Here is a 20,828-nt window from a genome sequence, read left to right as displayed (position 1 = left end):
TTTTGGACTTTGACATTGTTGTATGAGGAATGAAAACAAAACAAAAACTCGGAAATGTCAGCTCCAGTTGTGGTTGTAGAAGATTTGGCTTCTTTCTACATAAATAAATAAGCCTCTAAATAAAGCAAAGGACCCCGGCAGGCTGAACTGAAAGGGAAAACTCGTGGTGGTGGCAGGAAAAGGCAAAGAGTTTCTCCTTCCTTCTTTTTTTTCCATTGGAATCTGAAATTTGCGTAAAAGGGCAGGATTTAAAATTTCTGTCATCTCGAACAACCTCCCAGCTTGGGCTCAGCTTTTCATACTGGAGCTCCCTGGTGATGGTGGGGATGGGCAGGAACATCCAGTACGGCTGCGGTTACATAGTGAGATCAGAGCACGCTGTTTTCCAGCTCACAATGAGCAACGTCCTGCTTTGGAAAACAATAATAATAATAATAATAAAAGACAAATAAAACCAACCCCCACAGTATGAAGTACGGCAGATATTAGTTTGTGCTCGTGGGTTTTCTATAGAGAAGTTTTGGCCCATTTGAAACTGCGACTGGGTTACAGAGTGATTATTTTGGGAGCGGCATGTGTGCTGCGCCTGCCAGCATCGTGAAACAAAAGCAGAGATCTCGTGTTGCGAGTTTGTTATCGTGGTGATTGTTTGGCAGTTTAATCGCGCTTTTTTTTGTTTTAAGACAGTTGCAGGGCAAGGGGTGTGACATTTTAAAGGGGTTTGGCTACTGTTTGATTTTGTAGGAGCTGCAAGTGCACGAGGAGGGACTGATTTGCTGGGGACTGATTGGCATCATCCCATCCCTGGGAAGGCTTGAGGTGGTGATGGCTACAATGCCAATGGTAGAGAAAAATTGGGGTGGTGATGGCTGCAGTGGCAATGGTGGAGGAAAATAACAGTTTTGGGACAGAATTAGGAGAGAGTGATGTTTGCTGGGCTGTGAAAGATCATCACAGTAGACCTCAGGGGAAGAAAGACATGGTAGATGGTTGTGGTGGCTGGTGTTACTGGTGGAAGTACTTTGCCAAGGTGTTTTGTTCCTTGGGGTACCTCGCTGTGTATGAGCGGGAGCTTCAGTTGCCACAGCCAGAAATGACTTCTTTTGCTTAGATTTTTCATTTACAGACACCTTTCTGCTATGTCTTGCCTGACACCCATCAAACTAATTTCACTTAGACCAACTCAATACCTCACATGCTCTCATTCGCTACGAGCATGACTGGCATGTCAATCAGCAACCCAGAAGAGTTACACAACCGTGTCATCTGAGAACAAAATTAGTTCAGCAAAGGGTTGTTGTTTTTAAGCTTGGTGGAGGAATTAAAATATTAGAAGAAACCAGCTTGAATTTTCAGGAGGAGGCTTCAGCAACACACAAAAATACCCACAAAAATTCTACTTTGGCAGCTTGAAATGGATTTTTTTCAGCCCAAAAAGGGTTGTTTTGGTACGGTTTGGAGTGATCTAATGTGGGGGAGTGGTATTCTTTAAGTCAGTTTTTCATGAAATATGCCATTTCAATGTGAAAATATTAGAATTTAAGATTAAAGAAAAAGAAAAAGGAAAGGAAAAAGAAAAATAAAAAGAAAAGACAAATAAAAAGCAGGAAAGGAAAGGAAAGGAAAGGAAAGGAAAGGAAAGGAAAGGAAAGGAAAGGAAAGGAAAGGAAAGGAAAGGAAAGGAAAGGAAAGGAAAGGAAAGGAAAGGAAAGGAAAGGAAAGGAAAGGAAAGGAAAGGAAAGGAAAAAGAAAAAGCTGCCAGTCTTTACAACACAAATTTTAATTTGGAAATGAATGACAAAGAGAAGGGCATTTATGTCAAAATAATGAGTGTAATCATAATAATGCTGCTTTTTTTTTCTTTTTACTTTAAGCTGTTTACCAAATTAAATAAAGAAACATTTCACTTTTCCTGCACACTTTCCAACATATCCTATTCACCAATTGTATTATCTAGTGACTAATTTTTCATGTCCTGTTTGAGAACTTCCACCTTAAGATGATCTTATTGCAAGGGCACGAGTCCAATGCTGGACTGTAAATACACATGGAATGGTGAAGCCTACCTGTCCCTGTGCGTGTGGACTGGGAGATGAGCTTTTTTTCCTTCTTAGCACCCACTTACCAGGATGTTTGAGGGCCTGAAGCCCCCAGAAAATGTTGAAATGTGGTCCACAAGCTGTATTCTTGGGATTCTTCTCCAACAGAGACCCAACCCGTGTGCTATTGTCTGATTCAAGCAGACAGCACAGGCAATGTCTGACCTCTCCTACACCCCAGGCTCCCCACCAGGATTTAACAGAGGGTATTTTTTAAGTTTTATAATTTCTTCCATGGTTGCAAACATCTGAACAAACATCTGCTGGTGAGGCTGGTGAAGGGGGGGAGTTGCAGAGAAGGCGGGAAGCCAGCCATCAACAAACGGTTGGAGAATCCAAAACCATGTTGCTACAAGGAGAACAGTCAGTCTACGAAGTGTTTTATATTTCTGGTGCTGGCCATTGCCAGAAGCTGTCTCAGTTCTCCAAAGCAGCTCTGTCATTCTCCTGTTGAGGCTCTGAAATTTCCCTTTCCACTCCGGAACGCTGTGGCAACACGTTCCCCATCCAAGAATGGGAACTATCAACTTCTAGGCGACTTACCAGAGCTGGAAAAGCAGTGGTTCAAAATCACACTGCTCCTTCAGCCCCAGAAGGGCTTCCTACCATGTACAAAGCCAAACCTGTGCCCTGTGGATAAGGGCTGCGGTTCCTCACCCAGTAGTAATTCAGAGCACAACAGTATGGCTGAGCAGATTTAGTCTGAGATATTGAGGTTCAGGATTGTGTTGTGTTTGTTTCCTTGAGGTAGGAACCTCATGGGTGCCCCAAATTCATTTCTCAGTCTCTCCACAGTCCTTCATTCCCCATCACCTTGATCTACTTTAGCTCTCCACCTCTATCTCCATCTGGGAACATCCCATGGGGTGACTCTGAGACCCAAACTAGTGCTTCCTAATCCCAAACCAGACACTGCTTCTTCACACAAGCCTCTCGCATACATTCCTTGAGGGACCTGGTGAATCAAAATCCACAATGTAGCAGACCTCATCCAGGTTTATTCCAAAATAAAGCAGGGACCTGGAGGCTATAAAGTCTGCTAGAAGTTATAGTAGGAGCAGTAGTGATATACTACTGTGATTTTTCAGCCCTCAGGAAACCCAGAAAAAAAGAAAGATGCAAGGTGACCGTTTTCTGGTGGAAAAGAGTGCAGGCTGGAGAAAAAGTGCTTGTGTATTTCCTTATGTAGCAGCAAGTTCTCCAAGACCTTGACAAAGACTTTGCCTTGTCTTTCTGATCTTGAAATGCATATCTTTCTAACGAAAGGCTTTACCAATTCAGAAGACAATAATGGTTGATTTCTATTTTGACTTCATATTCATTATCAGTAAAAGGTCAACAATTCAGTTCTCTATTTGACTCCCAAACAACATATTTTCTGCCATCCCAAAATGACTTGTCATTTCGATTCAACTTGAAAAGATTTTTCTTCTGAAAACACTGGGGACCAAACATAAAACTGAAAACTCAGAGTATCAGTAGAGTTTTACGGTTTGGTTTCCATTCTGCAAAATGTTCAGCATATTTTAACTCCTCCCCATGTGTCACAGTTCACATATTAGTCAAGTGTCTGTATGCTGTACTGTATCTTCCTTCCTGTCAGACCACAAGCAGAATAGAAATAATGAGGAAAATCCTTGAGATCATCCCAGGATCTAAATGTAGATGCACTGAAAGACTTCAGAATGTAGAGGAGATGAGAGATCAGGAGTGGCTGGAAGATCAGAGGAGATGACAGATCGAAGAACAGTAAGGAAAGGAACTGTATAAGACTTGACTATGTGTCAAGTTTTCTCCATGGGCAGTGGAGGGGCTTATGGACATCATAATTGCTCTGCACAGAAAGTGGTGAGAAAGGGGATGATGTGTATTAATAGGTTTTAAAAGGTCTTAGTGGAAAAAAACCACGTGCTTGTGAAATATAAATGTAACCTCAACACAAAGACACTGATCTCGATAGCCTTCTGGGCCTCTTTCTGTCTGCTGCATTCCTACCTCCTAAATCAGTCTCCCAAAAGCACAATATTAATAATAATAATAATAAAGCAAGCTCTCCTTCCCCAAAACCAGCCCTGCCATGGCTAAGTGCAAACCTTGCTGTTTCTATTAGGATTCCTCAGAATACTATGAAATAAGAAGAATATTGTTTCTTTTCTGGAGGAGCTCCTTGCTTGCATCGTCTAACTATATCCCCCTGGATAACCTTTTGACTGATGGATAGCAAGAGTTTTATTTATATAACTTATATTTCAGACTTAGTTATGTCTGACTTATCATGCACGGAGTTAAATACATTTGTAAAAAAAAAAAATCCCTGACATATGAAGCTGTGAATGACGTTAACAGCACCAAGGGGTGCATGCATCCCTCCTGGAGTCTCTGGGACAAAACCAACTTAATTCCCTTGTTTAGGCAGAGAGGACAGTAGCTGATGCCACCAGTGACCAGGGGATGAACCCCTGAAGCCAAGATTGCTAAAACAGCAGGAAAGCTAGCATAACATTTTCCATTTGCAGTGGAAAGGATTTAATTCAGACATTTGGTGTCTTTAAAGAACATGTAGCACAGCACATCAGGGCAGGAGATGAGTGGAAAGAGATGAACATTCAGCAGCTCTGTCTTTCATATGGATTTGTACCAAATATCACCACTGTGAGCCTCGGTGTTGTGGATGCCTGGCACTTATAGGAATGCCCTTGTTTTAAAACCTCATTTGCCAATAGAAAAAATACTGGAGGAAAATAAAATCTTCTGAAGTGACAGTCTATTTAAAACAAAAACAAAAACAAACAAACAAACAAAACCAAAACCAAACCCCAAACAAATAATCAAAACCCCAAGGGAAATCATCCCAGTCTATTTGCAAGGAACTGGAGAATGTAAAGCTGTACTTGAGAAAGCAGAACTGCATTAAACCTGTGAGTAAGTTTTGCAGCCTCCAGCTTTGGACCCACTTTTTGCCTTAGCTTGACCCCATTTTTAGAGCCTGTCCTCTGGATCCCTCCTGCACGGTGTCTCCAAGGTAGCTCCACCCTTGCTCTTGCTCCATGGAAATGGTTTTCGTTTTGTGTCCTCCACACCATCCTGTGGGAGAGTGGCGGGAGAACAAAACCTCAGCCATCTTCTGTCTAAACATAGCTTCAAGTTCATTCCATCCATCTTCAATGATACCTTGTGGCTGGGTAAGTGATGACTTGCCTTTCCCTACAACTCCATGGTGGTATGTGCTGAGAGGGGAGAAAATTGCAGCAGCCACCACCCACACGTCTCTGTAGCTTTCCTAAGAGGAAGCCATGCCTGGGTGGTAGATCTGGTCAAACCATCTGTCTCTGCCTTGCAAGCTGTCACACGTGGTCCTCCACCTCTGGGTGGTGTTTTTATGGGGGCCATGATTGGAGTTGGGGCACGGTCAGCCCTTCAGCTCAAATCTTCCTTTTGATCCAACCGTGGGAATCTGCAGTCATCCTTTTTTGTTTTGCCACAGTTTCTTACAGTTTCTTCTGGCCTGCAGTCTGCAAAAGGGCCAGCACATGCTTTCTGGGTGGGTCTCACCAGAAAAGGACATCTACATCTGTCCTAGTCGCCCACACTCTTTTTATCATCCTTGTAGAAATGATTTATGCACTCCATGAAAAGTAGAGCATAATTCATCTTCTCCTCAAGTACAGACTTAAAACAAATCAAATCACAGCCTAGAAGTGCCCATTCCCTTCTGCTGGTATAAAGCAAATGTGGGGTTGCTGACACATGTGGATATCTACATCAAAGTGTAGCCAAGATTAATTATTTCTCAAGAGCCACCCATCACAGTGATTCAAATACAATTTGCTGGCAGCTCTGCTCTTATTTTACCCACACGAGTTATTGATGACTGCATAAACTCAATATGCAATTAGCTTCAGTCAAATTCTCAAAGCTTGAGATAATTAGAGACACTGGGCATAAGGTTGCTGCTGACAATGCACCTACATAAATGTGTTCCCTGTGTGTATTTATTTCTATTTCAACAAAGGTATGTGGATTTGGAATAAGGCGCAATGTAGATGATTTACTCTTAATGAGAAAGATGTATTTGGATCCCTCCATATGTTAGGAAAGGGAAGAGCATTGCTGTTCTTTTGGGGACTCCTTTCTTGCATTCTTTAAATACTTCCTTCCACACAGCCTCCTGGCTACCACTTATAAAGCTATTTTATTAACTGGTCTTCATTCAAGGTAAATCATGACTGAGAATTGTAAACAAAGTGGTAATTCCATGAATGAACAAGTTCAGATAAGGACTGAACAGGGCAGACACAAAAATAGTGCCCTGATTTTCAGCAATTGCAGGACTAGTGTTGAGTCTTGCCTTCCAAGTACACCAGATATTTTCTGGTTCTTCCTTCCAAGCCAGAAGATGCTCAAAAACACTGTAAGAGGGAGAGACAGGCAGAGCAGTGGTAGGAAATATGAGGTTTGGACTGTCTGTATCTGCCCTGTAGGTCCTCATCGTGTCCTGTGAATGGTGGAGCTCCTTGTGCTGCTCAAGGTACCTGGAGATATGAAAGCATCTGGGAACTGACCACTGAGCCCTGGGTGGAATAGAGGTTGGTGGTGTCATGCTCTGACATGTCACAGCCATCCTGGCTGGAGAGCTGGGGAGTTACAACAGGTCTACCCTTTAATATTATGAAAACCCCAAGTAGATGATGAAGGGACGTTTCATGTTGCATTTCACCTTGAATCAAGGAAATTAGGGTTCTCCCTATGCCTCTGTTCCACTTGACTGTTTTGCTACTGAGGAATGAGATAAGATGTTAAGCAATGAGAGGTGGCCAGCTTCATGAGGAAAATCTGACCCAAAATATGTGGGGTTGCATATATGTTGGGGAACGATGAAAGGCCATGTATGTCCACAAAATAATGTGTTCAAGGGTGTATATTCATGTACAGTTAGGTCTGTCCTAAGTGCCTGCTTTGCATATATACGTTTGCATGTAAGAGCAATCTGCCAGTCTTCTTGCAGTGTAGGAAAGCTCCTGTCAGAAGAGATACCCACCCTGTTGGTTTTTGCTGGAGGCAGATGTAAATTCTGGTGTAAATTCACATTGCTGACCTGCGCCTGTTCATTCAGAGGCTTGGGCCTCATGTTCTGACATTGTGTTTCCTTCTTTTCCATTTGAGCTCAGCAGCAGCCTGTTGGCATCTCAGAGCACTTTTGAAGTGTAGAGCTGTAAGAGTGCAGTGCTGTGTAAAAATAGGGAGTGGAACAACCTTAAAACTTAGGAAATGGAAGGAAATATGAAGTGATGAGTAAACAAGAGACAGGTGGCAGAATCAGAGCAAGGTCCAGAGAGTAGTCCAATAGAGTGCAGAAGTGGTGGTTAGAGGATGCTTAGGGAAAAGGTACAAGAACAGCAAAAAACCTCCAAAACACTCTCTTAAACATCAAGCAGAGACTTCCTAAGGTAATATTTTTATACATTTGGTAATGTACAGAAATAGAATTCTTTTCCAGGAAGTGGTTCTGTGAGCTTTTACACACATGTAGGCTGTGAACATCCACAGTATCCCATGACCAGCTTTCCCCAGTTCAGCTCTAAGAGCAAAGAACCAGTTTCTTCACTTTCCTTTGAGCCTGATTCATGACAGCTTCACTTGATACCCCCCAGTTCTTCTGCTGGAAAAGACTATGGATAGCAGATCCCCATATGTCAACCAATAAAACTTTTTCAGTGAAGTAGCTTAGGACTTACCATGTTGTTACCATAATCATCTCTGGAGAGGGCATCAGTGGTGGGGAGACACTTGGGGTAGGTGAAAGAGAACTACAGCAGGAACACAGGAGCAGCAGAAGGGAATCTGCAGCCTTATGTTGGGGACAGAGGTCCTAAAGATGAGGCTGTTGCGTGCGGAATGTGCAGGATGAAAAAAGAACAATATACCAGATCTATAAAATTATTTTCATGGATTTATGAGTCAGTATTTGTCATGGACCTCACGAGCACACAGAACCATAACACAGGGAGGAACCTAAAGCTCTTCTTATTTGCTTCAGTTCTCTGTTTTTATCTGACTTCTATTCTTTTTCTCTTCTAGGTTGAATTTACCCCTGATCAGATTGAAGGTAAGCAAGATGTGTTTCTCTTCTGTGCACAGTAAATATCATCACTGGGAAGTATAGGCGAGGGCTGGGGTAGACACAGGTGTGGTATTAGATCTCCCTTGGGAAGGGTGTTGGCTCCCATGCATTAATTCATGGCTTTACTCCTGCTCTGTCCCTCCTCCAAATCTTCTGTTGAGTTGGTCAAGAGAAAAGGGGGAAAGTCATGCACCATGCAGATTAGGTACTTACTTCATTAAAGAAAACATCAGCTCCACTACCAGTGAGGCAAAAAACAAAAAAAGAAGAAAACCCAACCCCCTGAAAACCTCAGTCCAAATATACGATCTTTCTTGAAGAAAACCCATTAACAAAATATCAGACTTTCAAGAGAAAGTCTCACAGCTCTGCTTTTGATAACTTTTCCCTGTATTCGATCAGAATTCAATGTGTTACAGTTTTGTCACAGATCTACAGAAATCAGCAAATAGTGACAGCAATGGCTTTTTTTTTTGTTTGTTTCAAAGCAAAACATCATGATTAGTTTCTGAACCCCTTATTTCAGCCCAAGAAACTGATACTGAAATCTCATGCCTGAAGTCCTGGGAACACTACCTCTGCAGCTGTCCCCTTTTTCCTCAACTACTAGCCTGCTTTTTACTTAAAGGGATAATTGATAGATTGAGTCAAACATCTGGCAGAATTATGCTTTGGTCTTTTAAACACTTTAGAAAACTTGGTAGAGCCTATGAAATAGGGTATCAGAAAATGGGTTAATTAGAACAGATGGAAAACAAAATCACAGGCTATCCAGTCAGGCTGATTCAGAGAGGAGAGATACAGAAAGAAGAATTTTCTGAACTGGAATCAAGTCCCACACTATCTTAGAGACCAAAGCTCTGCCACAGACTTCCAGCATTACCTTGGCATTTTCAAGCCCCCCTTACTGGCTTTAGTTTCTATTTTCTAACAACAGGTCAAAAGTAACTCATGATTGGAGACAACTGTTAATTTCTGGGAACCTGCCCCTTTTCCAGTCCCAGAAACCTTAGGAGAGGCAAAATGCTGAGCCATAAACCTTTGAACTATCCCAGCAGCACACAGCAGCTGGGTGTTTCATCAGCTAATGTTTTGTGGATTGGTTAGGACCCACCTAGTTTCCATGCCTAGTTTTCTCTCTCCATGAGTAGAACTAGCTCTAGAGACTATGTCAGAGAATGGAAAAATAAAAGACCTGTTCAGAAAACAAACAAATAAACAAACAAACAAACAAAAAAAGGATGCTTGTCTGTCCATAAGCCCATTGGAATGGTTAGGAAATGGCAAACATGGGAGCAATCCTAGTCCTGCCATAAAAGGTCAAGAGGAGTTGTTGGCAGTCTCCAGAAAGAGAAGTTGCATCTTCTTTCTTTTCTCCTTACGGCTGCCTTCTGGTCTAGCTGCACTCACCACACACACAAAGCTGGGAATCCAAGACTAGTGAAATAGGCTGTCCTTGAAATATCCAAGGGAAAGCAATGGGGCAGGAAGCAGATATCATCTCTGTGAGAAAGGCTATGAGAACTCCACGTCAGCTACAACAGCATGACAGTTATACTATGTGATAGCTCTGGGAGAAATGCTAAATCCACTCAAGGTTAAACTCACACTTGAGTCACAGGTTGTTGGAAGGAGTCCCTAAAGGCCTGAACATCACCCGGGGACTAAGCAGAAAAGTACTGCTCATCAGTCAGCTCCTCCGTTCCTTTCCTCCTGCCCTCTTCTGTTTTATTTTTTTTCGTTTTTTTTTTCATTTTTTTTTGTTCTCCTCTCCTCTCCTCTCCTCTCCTCTCCTCTCCTCTCCTCTCCTCTCCTCTCCTCTCCTCTCCTCTCCTCTCCTCTCCTCTCCTCTCCTCTCCTCTCCTCTCCTCTCCTCTCCTCTCCTCTCCTCTCCTCTCCTCCTCTATTTTTTCCCTTCCCTTCCCTTCCCTTCCCTTCCCTTCCCTTCCCTTCCCTTCCCTTCCCTTCCCTTCCCTTCCCTTCCCTTCCCTTCCCTTCCCTTCCCTTCCCTTCCCTTCCCTTCCCTTCCCTTCCCTTCCCTTCCCTTCCCTTCCCTTCCCTTCCCTTCCCTTCCCTTCCCTTCCCTTCCCTTCCCTTCCCTTCCCTTCCCTTCCCTTCCCTCATTAGATATTGCAGATATAGAATTATGTCTACAGCACAGTCCACTGTTGTCCCTGGATTGTTCCTGGCCTGTCCTCTGTACTAGTTTGCACATGTCAAAACCTTGCCAAGAAATCTGTCACCAGTTTAAGAAAGTGGACAATCAGTATTCCAGTGCCTGAGACTGTTTTATTTTGTATTAAAAGCACAGGTTAGGAAGCAAACACCACTTGTTATACTGACTGTTGGCATGACTTGTGAGTTGGGACTCACAGGAGCTCTAGATTAATACGTTAATTTTGTTTTGTTTTCCCTTTCCCATTACCTCCTCACTCTCTCAGGCTTTCCAGATTGCCAGCTCTCCCTTTCTTCTGGATTTCAGTTGCACTTGTTTTGTTCTGGGATCATTTTCAGCTCTGTGCTGTGCTGTTAATTTTGTCAAATTTCCTCTTTCAGGGAGTCATCAGGTTGTCAAGGTCACCTGTCATACCTTTGTATGTGGGTTTTTTTTTAAACTATAGCTTTAATATATAATAATAATATCTCTTTCTACTGACCAGATGAGGACATAGGTGTCTCAGTGAGACGATGCTTTCCCATATGTCAACAGAAACTAGATCAATAACAAGTCCATCCTATGTGTTTGATGTTATACAGTGTTAGTCTCTCAACATTGACCCAACTGATTTTCTTTGGCAGCTGATTCTGAATTGAGGTGGTGGAGGAGGAAGAGGCAGTACAGCAGCTCAAGGGCTTTTCCAGTCCTATCTTCTAGGATACTCTAAACCTCTTCCTTTTGCTAATGCAATGACTTTGTTGCACCAGTCTTACTTCCCTGCAAGGATTCATTATTATGTTAATCCCCAAAATGTTCCTCTCAGAAAAAGAGTGGTTTGTGGGTGGACCTGTGTGTAACACTCCATCTTCACATGTCCTCCTGCCTCAACTGTGAGAGAAATTCATTGGTTGTGGCAATGTGTATTTATAAAACTGGATTCCTGGTATCTTGAACCCCCTAAATTGCTGAAAAGGGAATAATATGAGATATTCAAGATGAGAAGATAGGCAGCAATTAGGCATATGAAAATATAGAGTGCTCCTGCCAGTGGTTTAATGGCTAGCTGGAGGACAAAGGAGACCATAGCCATGCTGATTTCATTGCTTTGATGGAAACTTACATTAAGCCAGAATATGCAAATACAAATGAAAAAAAGACTGCTTCTGTATATTGACAAAATGGGGTTTCCAAACCCACAGGGCAATGCGCTGGTGAGAGGCGGTTACATCTGACTTTAATTTTATATATATTTAAAAAAAAAAAAAAAAAAAAAGACAAATGAGCACTGACAGTAACTATGATAAATTGTGAAGCTTTAGGATCCAAAGCAAAGGGTGCTCAAGCAATTGGCCTTAGGGAGTAGGTAAGCTGCAGGCAGATGAGCTCAGGGAGGTGTGTGTATAATACTTCTCATCTACTTTAGCTGCTGAGACCCCCATGGAAGGACAGAGCTGGGAGTAGAGCTCTGACCCCCTTCCACTCTCAGCAAGGATCCGTGAAAATCCACTATTGCCCTCTGCTGGAGTGAGGGCGGCCAATGAGACCTGGGCTCTGGCTGGTGACAAACATACAAGAGAAAAATGGAGGGAGAGAAAGAAAGAAGAAACAAAGAGGAGAATGCAAAGAAGAAAACAAGAGGAGAGTTAATTAGTCCAAAATGAGAAACTACATCACTGTTTGAAAGTGTTAGATGAGGAAGGAAATGAGTAAGATAAAAGTGGAATGATAAAAATTAAAAGGGAGGGAGAAAGAAGGACAGGCAAACACAACAACATGGGAAGAAGGAAGGAGAGAGGAAAATAAACAAAGGAGAAAAAGAATAAAGATGGAGGGGGAATAATGAAGAGGACAAGGAACTGAGAAGGGAAAGATGGAGAAAATCTGGCATGCAGAATGCATGGCTGAATGGTTGAATGAGTCAGGATCTAGGCAAAAAGATATAGCCTTTCTGTGTTTGGAGAGCAGGAGAGAAACACGTACAGAAGAGTAACAGCAGGGCAAGGGGCAGATTCACGGATTCACAGCTTTACAGACAAAGGCATATTTGTGATCACTTATAGACATTGCTCTGTGTAGTGTGTTCAGTAAAGGATAACAACCTATTACGGTTACTTGTGTCCAGAGATGCTCCTCTGTCTCTGCAACCCAAGGATAGAGATGTAACCTGAGTAACTACCATCTGGGAAGTCTCCCCTTGGATCCTGCACTGACTCCATTAATTTGTGGTAGAACAGGGACCTTCTTCCATGGGAATGTCAAAATACTGCTTGCAGTGGTAAGCGACTCCCTATTTGGCCAGAAGTAAAGAGAAGATGTGAGGATATGTTCAAGAGGATGTAGTGGAGGAGAGCTGGTTGTCTTGCAAGGGAGGTGACTCTGCATGGGTGCACAGGGGAGAGCAGGCAGATGTGAAACCACTGGAGGGAACGACTGCATCTCCATACATTGGATCTGGCCTGGCATCGGTAGATGATGGCATACCAAACCTTACTTCTTACAATGCAATTGGACTAGGTGGTAGAAAAAAGAAAAATCAGAGGATTCTTCTAGTTCTGTTCCTGTTAAATACAACAACTGATCAATTATAGGGTTTTCCATTTACCTTCACCCTCCCTCACCAATAGACTGTTGTGTGATAATTCCAGTCGCTTATCATGTTATATCTTGTTACCTGCTAATAGAAGTGCTGCTTTAGCTCAGTGGGCTGCATCAGTGCTCTCTAAGTGTATAACGCTGAATACGATATCCAGTTAGCTAATGAGCAGAATTGCTATTGAATTCTGTGTCATCCTGAGTGCTCCTGATGAGCTGGAAAGCTTTCAAGGCCAACCATTTCTATAAGGTTTTCTGCACTTCCCAATGTTAGCTGAGACGGAAATACCATGAGAAGAGCATTTTGACCTCTCTGATTCCATTCCCTGATTGAAATGGAAAATGCAGGGGAGGAGGAACACAAACATTGCAGATAAGAACAACAATAAAGCTCATCAGACTTGTTCCTAAACTGCAAAATAAAAGGGTCAGGAAGAGTTAGTTAGGGGGAAGGATTAGTCTTCCTTTGACTTTATCTGAAGGAGCATGGCATGCATTTCTTTTTATCTTTTTGTCTTCCAGAATTTAAGGAAGCGTTCTCACTCTTCGACCGGACTCCTAAATCTGAGATGAAAATCACATATGCACAATGTGGAGATGTCTTGAGAGCTTTGGGGCAAAATCCAACCCAGGCTGAGGTCATGAAAGTTCTTGGCAGACCCAAACCAGAAGGTTGGTGTCCTCCTCTGTGTTTGTTTTGAAAAAGATCACTCCAAGAATTAGTTGCGAAGCAGACGAGGTCTCCGTTTTCTGATGGAAAGATTAATTTTGAAATAACAAAATATATGGAACAGCCTCTGCAAATCACTAGCAGAAAAGTAAACAGGGAAAAATTATCTTGCAGTCAATATAATTGTCACAAATTTAGGACAATGTATTAATTTAATGTCCTTGTGCGTCAGTGTGTTTTACGATGACAAGTTTTGTCTGTATAAATTGCGTTGATGACAGACACTCACTTGTGTTTACTAAAAACACAGACATTTTGAAGACATCCAAAGAAGCAAAGGGATAGACTGATTGTGAGGACACAACTTGTTCCACAAAAGTATGTGTCAGAAGGTCTGTAATGATTCCAGTAATATCTCCCTTCAACATCCACCATAGTCTAGATAACTCTTCAGAACAAAGGAAATCTCCCTCAGACCATATCCACATTCAGGCATTTTCTAGATGAGTTCTCTGTCCTTTCCTTCTGCTGAGGTGGAACAGACAATTAGGTCCTCACCCAACAGCTATAGTATGTCACGATATAGCAGTGACACAGTGGCAGGTCATACAAGGAGTTGTATGGAAACAAAATGTCCCCTGATGTTCTTGAAAGGCAGAGAATCAGGAAAATGAGATACACAGTCCTGGTCCTGCCTATTTGCTTTGAATCTTCTCTCCCAGTATGATTTTATACAGCTGTGTTACAGGGCTGCAAAACAAAGCTGATTTTGGGTTGGGAATGAGCTTCTCTTACTCTCTTCTGTTTAGTTTCATACTTTTATGCTGCGTGAAACAGTCTTGGGAGACTTTTCTTGGGAGGATTTTCTTTCCTTGATGTTTGCATATGTCAGATACTTGGACACATCTGTCTGTCTGTCTGTCTTTCTATCTATCTATCTATCTATCTAAAACTCATATTCCTCTCTTTGCCAGACCTCCTTCCTACACTATCCATTTGTCCAATTGTACTTATGATATTCCTACACACTTTTCTTCCATTTAGCTGGCATTTATTGCCACAGTTTTTCTACCCATACAACCTACCCATGGTGGATGCCCCATGATTAGTCCTCAGCTCTCCCAGAATCCACCAAACCTTTCATTTCCATCTGTGTTATTGTAGACATGAACTCCAAGATGATTGACTTTGAGACCTTCCTACCCATGCTCCAGCATATTGCCAAGACGAAAGACACAGGCACCTACGAGGACTTTGTGGAGGGTCTGCGTGTGTTTGACAAGGAGGGAAATGGAACAGTGATGGGGGCTGAACTCCGTCATGTTTTGGCTACGCTGGGTAAGGTGAACCTTTCTTCATGCAGTTTCATCACTGAGATCTTTCCTATATAACTTGTACAATACTGGGTAACCTTTATGGAGAAAATGACTGGGCAAGACTTCAGCCATCACATTGTCCTCAGTTATAATGACCAAAAATAGTTCTTTAATAATGAAGCTGAAAATCATGGACCTATATCTCAAATATTTGTCCTTCCTTCCTTCCTTCCTTCCTTCCTTCCTTCCTTCCTTCCTTCCTTCCTTCCTTCCTTCCTTCCTTCCTTCCTTCCTTCCTTCCTTCCTTCCTTCCTTCCTTCCTTCCTTCCTTCCTTCCTTCCCTCCCTCCCTCCCTCCCTCCCTTCCTCCCTTCCTTCCTTGCAACTGGAAGCAATAAGTTTATTCCGAGGCACCTTATGTCACTTGTGATTCTAGTAACTGAAACATCCATTAAAATCCACTCAGCGCATGAGAGATATAAGGCAGATTTGACTATGAGTAAGAGATGTTTACATTGTCAGCTTTGTGAAAACATCAGAAATATAAGAATTAAAGTTCAATTTATTTTTTTTAATAACTATAACTGAATGAGGGCAGGAAATTGTGTTATAGGAAAATTTCATGAAAAGCACAATTTTATCATTAAAAATTTCGGTTATGTTATACTACTGAACCTTTTTAAAATCAATTCTTTTTATTTCCATAGGAAGAAAATAATAATAAATCTATGTGTGTATCTGTAGACAAATAAGGTTGTATACATATATAGACAGATAAATAGAGATTATGTGTCTGCAAGGGGACCAGCATATGTCCTTAGATTCTCAGAAATATGTACCTACATACATATGTGTATATACGTGTTCATCCATATATGTGCCTGTGTATGCAGATGATTTTAGTTGGATGAACTCCTTCCTTCCTTCCTTCCTTCCTTCCTTCCTTCCTTCCTTCCTTCCTTCCTTCCTTCCTTCCTTCCTTCCTTCCTTCCTTCCTTCCTTCCTTCCTTCCTTCCTTCCTTCCTTCCTTCCTTCCTTCCTTCCTTCCTTCCTTCCTTCCTTCCTCCTTCTTTCCTCCCTCCCAACTTCCTTCCTTCCTCTAGTATTTCATTTTTCAAAAAAAATATTACATTTCTATCATAATAAAATTATTCAAACATTGGAAACCCCATCTATTTCTTCAATATTTTCCTCATTTTTTTCTGCACTTTCAAGAAGAGTTTTAAGATTAAGCATTTTTTTATCAGGTGTCATGTTTAACAGAAGTGTCTCTGAAGTGGAAAGCTCCTGTTTTTAAAATAGGGATCAATATTTCTCTGTCCTGTCAAATTTTGACTTCAGAAGTTTAGTTTTTCACAGAGAGTGATGACAACAGAATGAGTGAAGGACAGAAAATTTGGCTGTAACTTAATGACAGGTTTCCAATTTGGATTAGAAGGCACTGACATGTTGTCAGCTGAATCCAGTAAGCATTTCTCAAGATCACCCTTTTCTACTAGTGTTTTTGTACTATTTTCAGAAAGGATGAGCCTTTACAAAAGAGCTTTGATTTGGAGAAAGGATTCCAAGGATGGGGTTTGACCTGGGCTGTCAATTCAAAAAGCCAACCCTTTTATGCCCAGGAGTTTTCATTCCATGACATATCCATCTCTGGTAATGACACAGGGAATAAGAAAAGAAAGCATGCTACTTTCTTTTTTTATCAAATTCAGTGATGACAAAAAACCCCACAGTCAGGACTGATGCCCCATCTAAACTTACCTGGGACAAAGAAACCACTCTGGGCAGTTTTGTGAGTTTTTCAGTACTACAAGAAATACTTCTGTACTTACCCTTCTATTTCCAGTGACTCACAACAACATGGAAATTTCTAATTTTCAAGCACTGATAGGAAGCATTTTAATCTTCAGAATTAACCATCCTGTTTAGATTGGCATCGCTAAATATTGGTCACATCCAAATATTCTTTAAATTAGCATGCTTTTCTGTTCCATTTTCAATAAATTGGTTGAATTTTCACATGTTCACATCAACTGAAGTCTTGTTTTCATGTACCAGGACTCAGGGATGGAAAACCAGAACAATATGAGTAGCAGGGCACACCCAATGCACTTTATTTTTATTTTATTATTTTATTTTATTTTATTTTATTTTATTTTATTTTATTTTATTTTATTTTATTTTATTTTATTTTATTTTATTTTATTTTATTTTATTTTGGTTTGGTTTATATTTTCTATTATTTCAGCTGAAATCAACCTCAAATTTCTCATTTACTTTTCAGGGACTCATTTGACCTTATCCTAAAATCAGTACCTAATATTAGAATAAGGGAAGGGATCAGGCTGATCTCTGCTGAACCAGAATGAAGCCTTGCAGGCAAATAGGCACCTAATATTTAGAAAATGAAATTGAGTGAATCACTGATCCAAATCAGAGATCCTATGTTTGACCTTGGAATCTTGCTGAACCTCAAACTCAGAGGCAAATTAGATGGTGACTCTACGGAGAGTTTGTTTAGTGAGGGCTTGGTTAAAAAGTGACTGAAACCTTCAGAATTTGGCACTTAGAGAAAGTTTATTCTTAGAAGAATGAGTATGTGAACATGATGTCATGTGGGTTTCCTTATTTATTCTGTCTTTTTGGTTTCCAGATCAAATTTGCTCAGCTTGTAAGTACAAAATTAGCTTTCCTAGCAGTCAGCACCACAAATTAAAGTGAAGAGAAAACCTCCACCCCTTCTCTCTCACTTTCTTCTTTATTCTTTGAACTGTGCTCTGTAAATTCTTTAAAAAGGGCCACGGTACTGAACAGGCATTTTACTTTCCACCCAGGTGAGAGGTTGACTGAAGAGGAAGTTGACAAGCTAATGGCTGGTCAAGAAGATGCCAATGGCTGTATCAACTATGAGGGTAGGTATGATCACTCTGGTCTGAGCCGTGGCCATGTGCTTGAAGGCTTTGTTGCAATTATCCTGAGAAATTTCAAACCTGTGGAAGATCTGACTTCCAAAGATCAGGATGTGTGCTTTTCCAAATTTTAGAACAATTCAGTTTCTATAATTCACCTGATGCACTCTATCTATTGAAGCTTACTTGTATTTTCTATAGCTGAATGGCTGTGGCCCTCTCAGGACGAGGGACTATATATTATTATTTTCTTTACCTTTAAAAAAAAAAAAAATTGCATTATTTTTTCTACCTGCTCCCACAGTTCCTTGTCCTTTTAAAAAGCGATACACATTCCTTTTGAGACTTCTTTAAAAAAAAGTTGCTAAGTTTTCCTTCAAAAGCCCAGTAAAAAATGGTATCCTTAGCATCCTGTTTGGTGTCTTAAGACTCCTACAAGACCTTCCAAAGACCTCCCATTTAATTTCATTGCTCATGAACATGTGGATCATGGTTTTCTTCTGTGTCTTGCAAGCCTACGTGCTTCAAACCATTCAATAAAGCAACAATATTTTAGTAGGGATCATGAACATGTTTTTTTGTACACAGCTGAGTCCTTCAGGTTGACTGGTGGCTGACCATTGATCATCTTGGTGATTTAGCTCATCTGTCGTATTATCTGAGCCTTTTATGAGTATTTGGGTTGGTAATCTCCTTCTATTTAAAAATACCAGTGGTCTGAGCTCAGGGAAACATTTCTTATGAGTATTTTGTTGCTAGAAATCTGTAGATTTAGCCTATCTAAATGACTCATGAACTTATGCTGAATTCAGAGAAATTCAGAGCATGGGGAGATAACTGGGAAGGAAAAAAATATTTCCTAACTTCAAAACGTATTTTTCCTTTTCCATTTGAATTTCAAAATTGTACAAAATGAGTGTGTGGGGTGTTTTATTTGGTTTTGGTTTTTTTTAATGGAGAAAAAATGAACTCTAAATTTTTTGAAACAGATGCTTAATTTGACTTTAAAATACCTTGTTTTTTTACTAAACCTGGGTTCACTGGAGAGATAAGGTCACCATACTGGACCTAGTGACCTGCTGTGGAATCTGGAGGTTAACTCAAGGCATCTTCAGTGTCCCCTGCCTTAGTACAAATGTGATGAATTCTTGAAAGCCTTGCGAGATGAGGACCCATAGTTTCTCATGGCTGTATACTTAGGAAAGCCAGTTCCATATGGCTGCCAGGGGTAAGGAATTAAGAAAACTATAGATTGACTGATGTAAGCTTTCATTTCCACTGGCTACCTAGACTGCTGGCTACACTGCACTGTATGTATATGTTATCATAAGGACTTACAAAGAGTTTAACACCCCGTATCTTGAGTCTTATTTACAAAATGGCGTAGTCTTCATTGCATCAGAGGAAGGAAGAAGAGTGAATTTAAATAAAGAACAGGCTGAGATACCCAGGCCGTTATTGAGTTCAATGAAAGGATGTTGATAAATGACCCTTCTCTTTCTCTTGTTTCCAGCTTTTGTGAAACATATCATGGCTAACTGAACACCAGGTGAGTCTCTTCTGTCCTCCTTGCATATCCTATTGTTGTGCTTTTGGCATCTGAGATAGGCTTGAACAATCTATAAGTGACTAATCAAAGAGACTGAATATTTTCAGGATGCTGTACAAGCAGGTAGAACAAGGAGGAGTAAAATGTTTTCTTCATCCTTTCAAGTGCACAGAAAATCAATGACCTTTCTGCAATTGTCTGGTAAATCTGGACATATTTATTTTAGAAGTCCAATGTAATATATCCTAAAAGGATTTGATTTCCAAAGAGGAAGAGGTCATTCCTTTATGATTGAGTGGAAACTTCAAAGGATGCACATTTTTCATGTCCACTTACAAGTCTCTGCTCCTAGACTTCTCTTAAAAATGTGAGGAGATAGAAATGAGATGACTAGAGAAAAACGGGGCTAAAAGTACATGGAAAAGTAGATAAGAAGGAGTAATGAACGCCTATGTCACTGAACCTACACTTGGATGGTTATTATTTGCCTTCCATAAATCTGGCTCCTAAAATCTCCTGCAAATGGGTTGGTTTTCCAGAAAAACACAAGAGCTTTGTCCAGCGCAACTTCTGGCTTTATTCAGTAGTGTTGTCCAAACCACAGCACCATTAAGGGTATCTCTGTCCCACCATTGCAAATGAGCTGAACTCCATTTCCAGTATTTCCTGGTCATCATTTATGTTTGTATTCCTGGAAAAGGCAGCCACTGTTTTCAACTGGCGTTCACCATCATTTATCTCCATTCAAGTCTTGAGGAAGATCTGATCTGAGAGTTAACCAACTCCATCTATTCTGCAAAGTATCTGATAGACTGGGAAACAGAGTGGCTTCCTTCAGATCGGTTCTGATTTTTTTGCTTTTAATTTGTTTGGGTTTTCTTTCTTCTCCTTTGGTTTATTTTTCTACTCTGTCCTGACCAGGTCTGGCTTTGTTTTGGTTTTGGAGTTGACATTATCCCAGCCCACCAGGACCTGTCTGCTGTGTGGTGACTTTTGATTGTGTTCACTGGCACCCCAGGGAGAGAATTAAGCAGGAGTCACATCCAGGTCTTTGGGACTTCTGTCCCAAGACATAACTGACCAGAATGTAAACAAGCTAAAAAAGATGACTGCTTTTTTCTTATTGCGGTCCAGATTTCTTTCTTAAAGGCATTTATCTTCTCTGAACATGCACTCAGTTTTTCAGCACCAGCTCTCAGTTTTTAGTTTCAAAGATCTGGACTGGCCCACAGCTATAGTGGGTAATCCAGCAGTTAGGGTGATCCTTACATGTTGTTTAGAGATGTTTTCAATCCTTAATCCCATCTTAAACCCACTGTCATGGGAAATTCCTATTCTAATGCCAAAGGTCTTTCTAGTTACCTAACGAAATGCCAGCCACCAAGGAAGACAAACAAGCATTGGTAAAGCTGGCA

General features: G+C 41.0%; 1 protein-coding gene across 2 annotated transcripts in view; it reads left to right on the top strand.

Annotated features, from left to right (window-relative positions):
- Nucleotides 1-19,414, top strand: part of MYL3 (myosin light chain 3) — a gene marked incomplete at its 3' end in the record, with an annotated part of 32,904 nt that extends 13,490 nt beyond the window's left edge. The window contains exons 2-6 of one of the 2 annotated variants that reach the window (XM_082045567.1): nt 8,178-8,205; nt 13,493-13,642; nt 14,805-14,978; nt 17,790-17,867; nt 19,378-19,414. In XM_082045567.1, coding sequence (XP_081901693.1) covers nt 8,178-8,205; nt 13,493-13,642; nt 14,805-14,978; nt 17,790-17,867; nt 19,378-19,406 — 459 coding nt within the window. Of the gene's footprint in view, nt 1-8,177; nt 8,206-13,492; nt 13,643-14,804; nt 14,979-17,789; nt 17,999-19,377 lie in introns of those variants that run through there. The other variant, XM_082045566.1, reaches the window with a different exon arrangement.
- Between the last annotated feature and the right edge of the window lie 1,414 nt (nt 19,415-20,828).

The sequence above is a fragment of the Streptopelia decaocto genome (genome assembly GCF_964273445.1).
Source record: "Streptopelia decaocto genome assembly, chromosome: 2".
Lineage (NCBI taxonomy): Eukaryota > Metazoa > Chordata > Aves > Columbiformes > Columbidae > Streptopelia > Streptopelia decaocto.
Note: the sequence above shows the minus strand (reverse complement) of the source record. Positions and strands in the feature narration are given on the sequence as shown.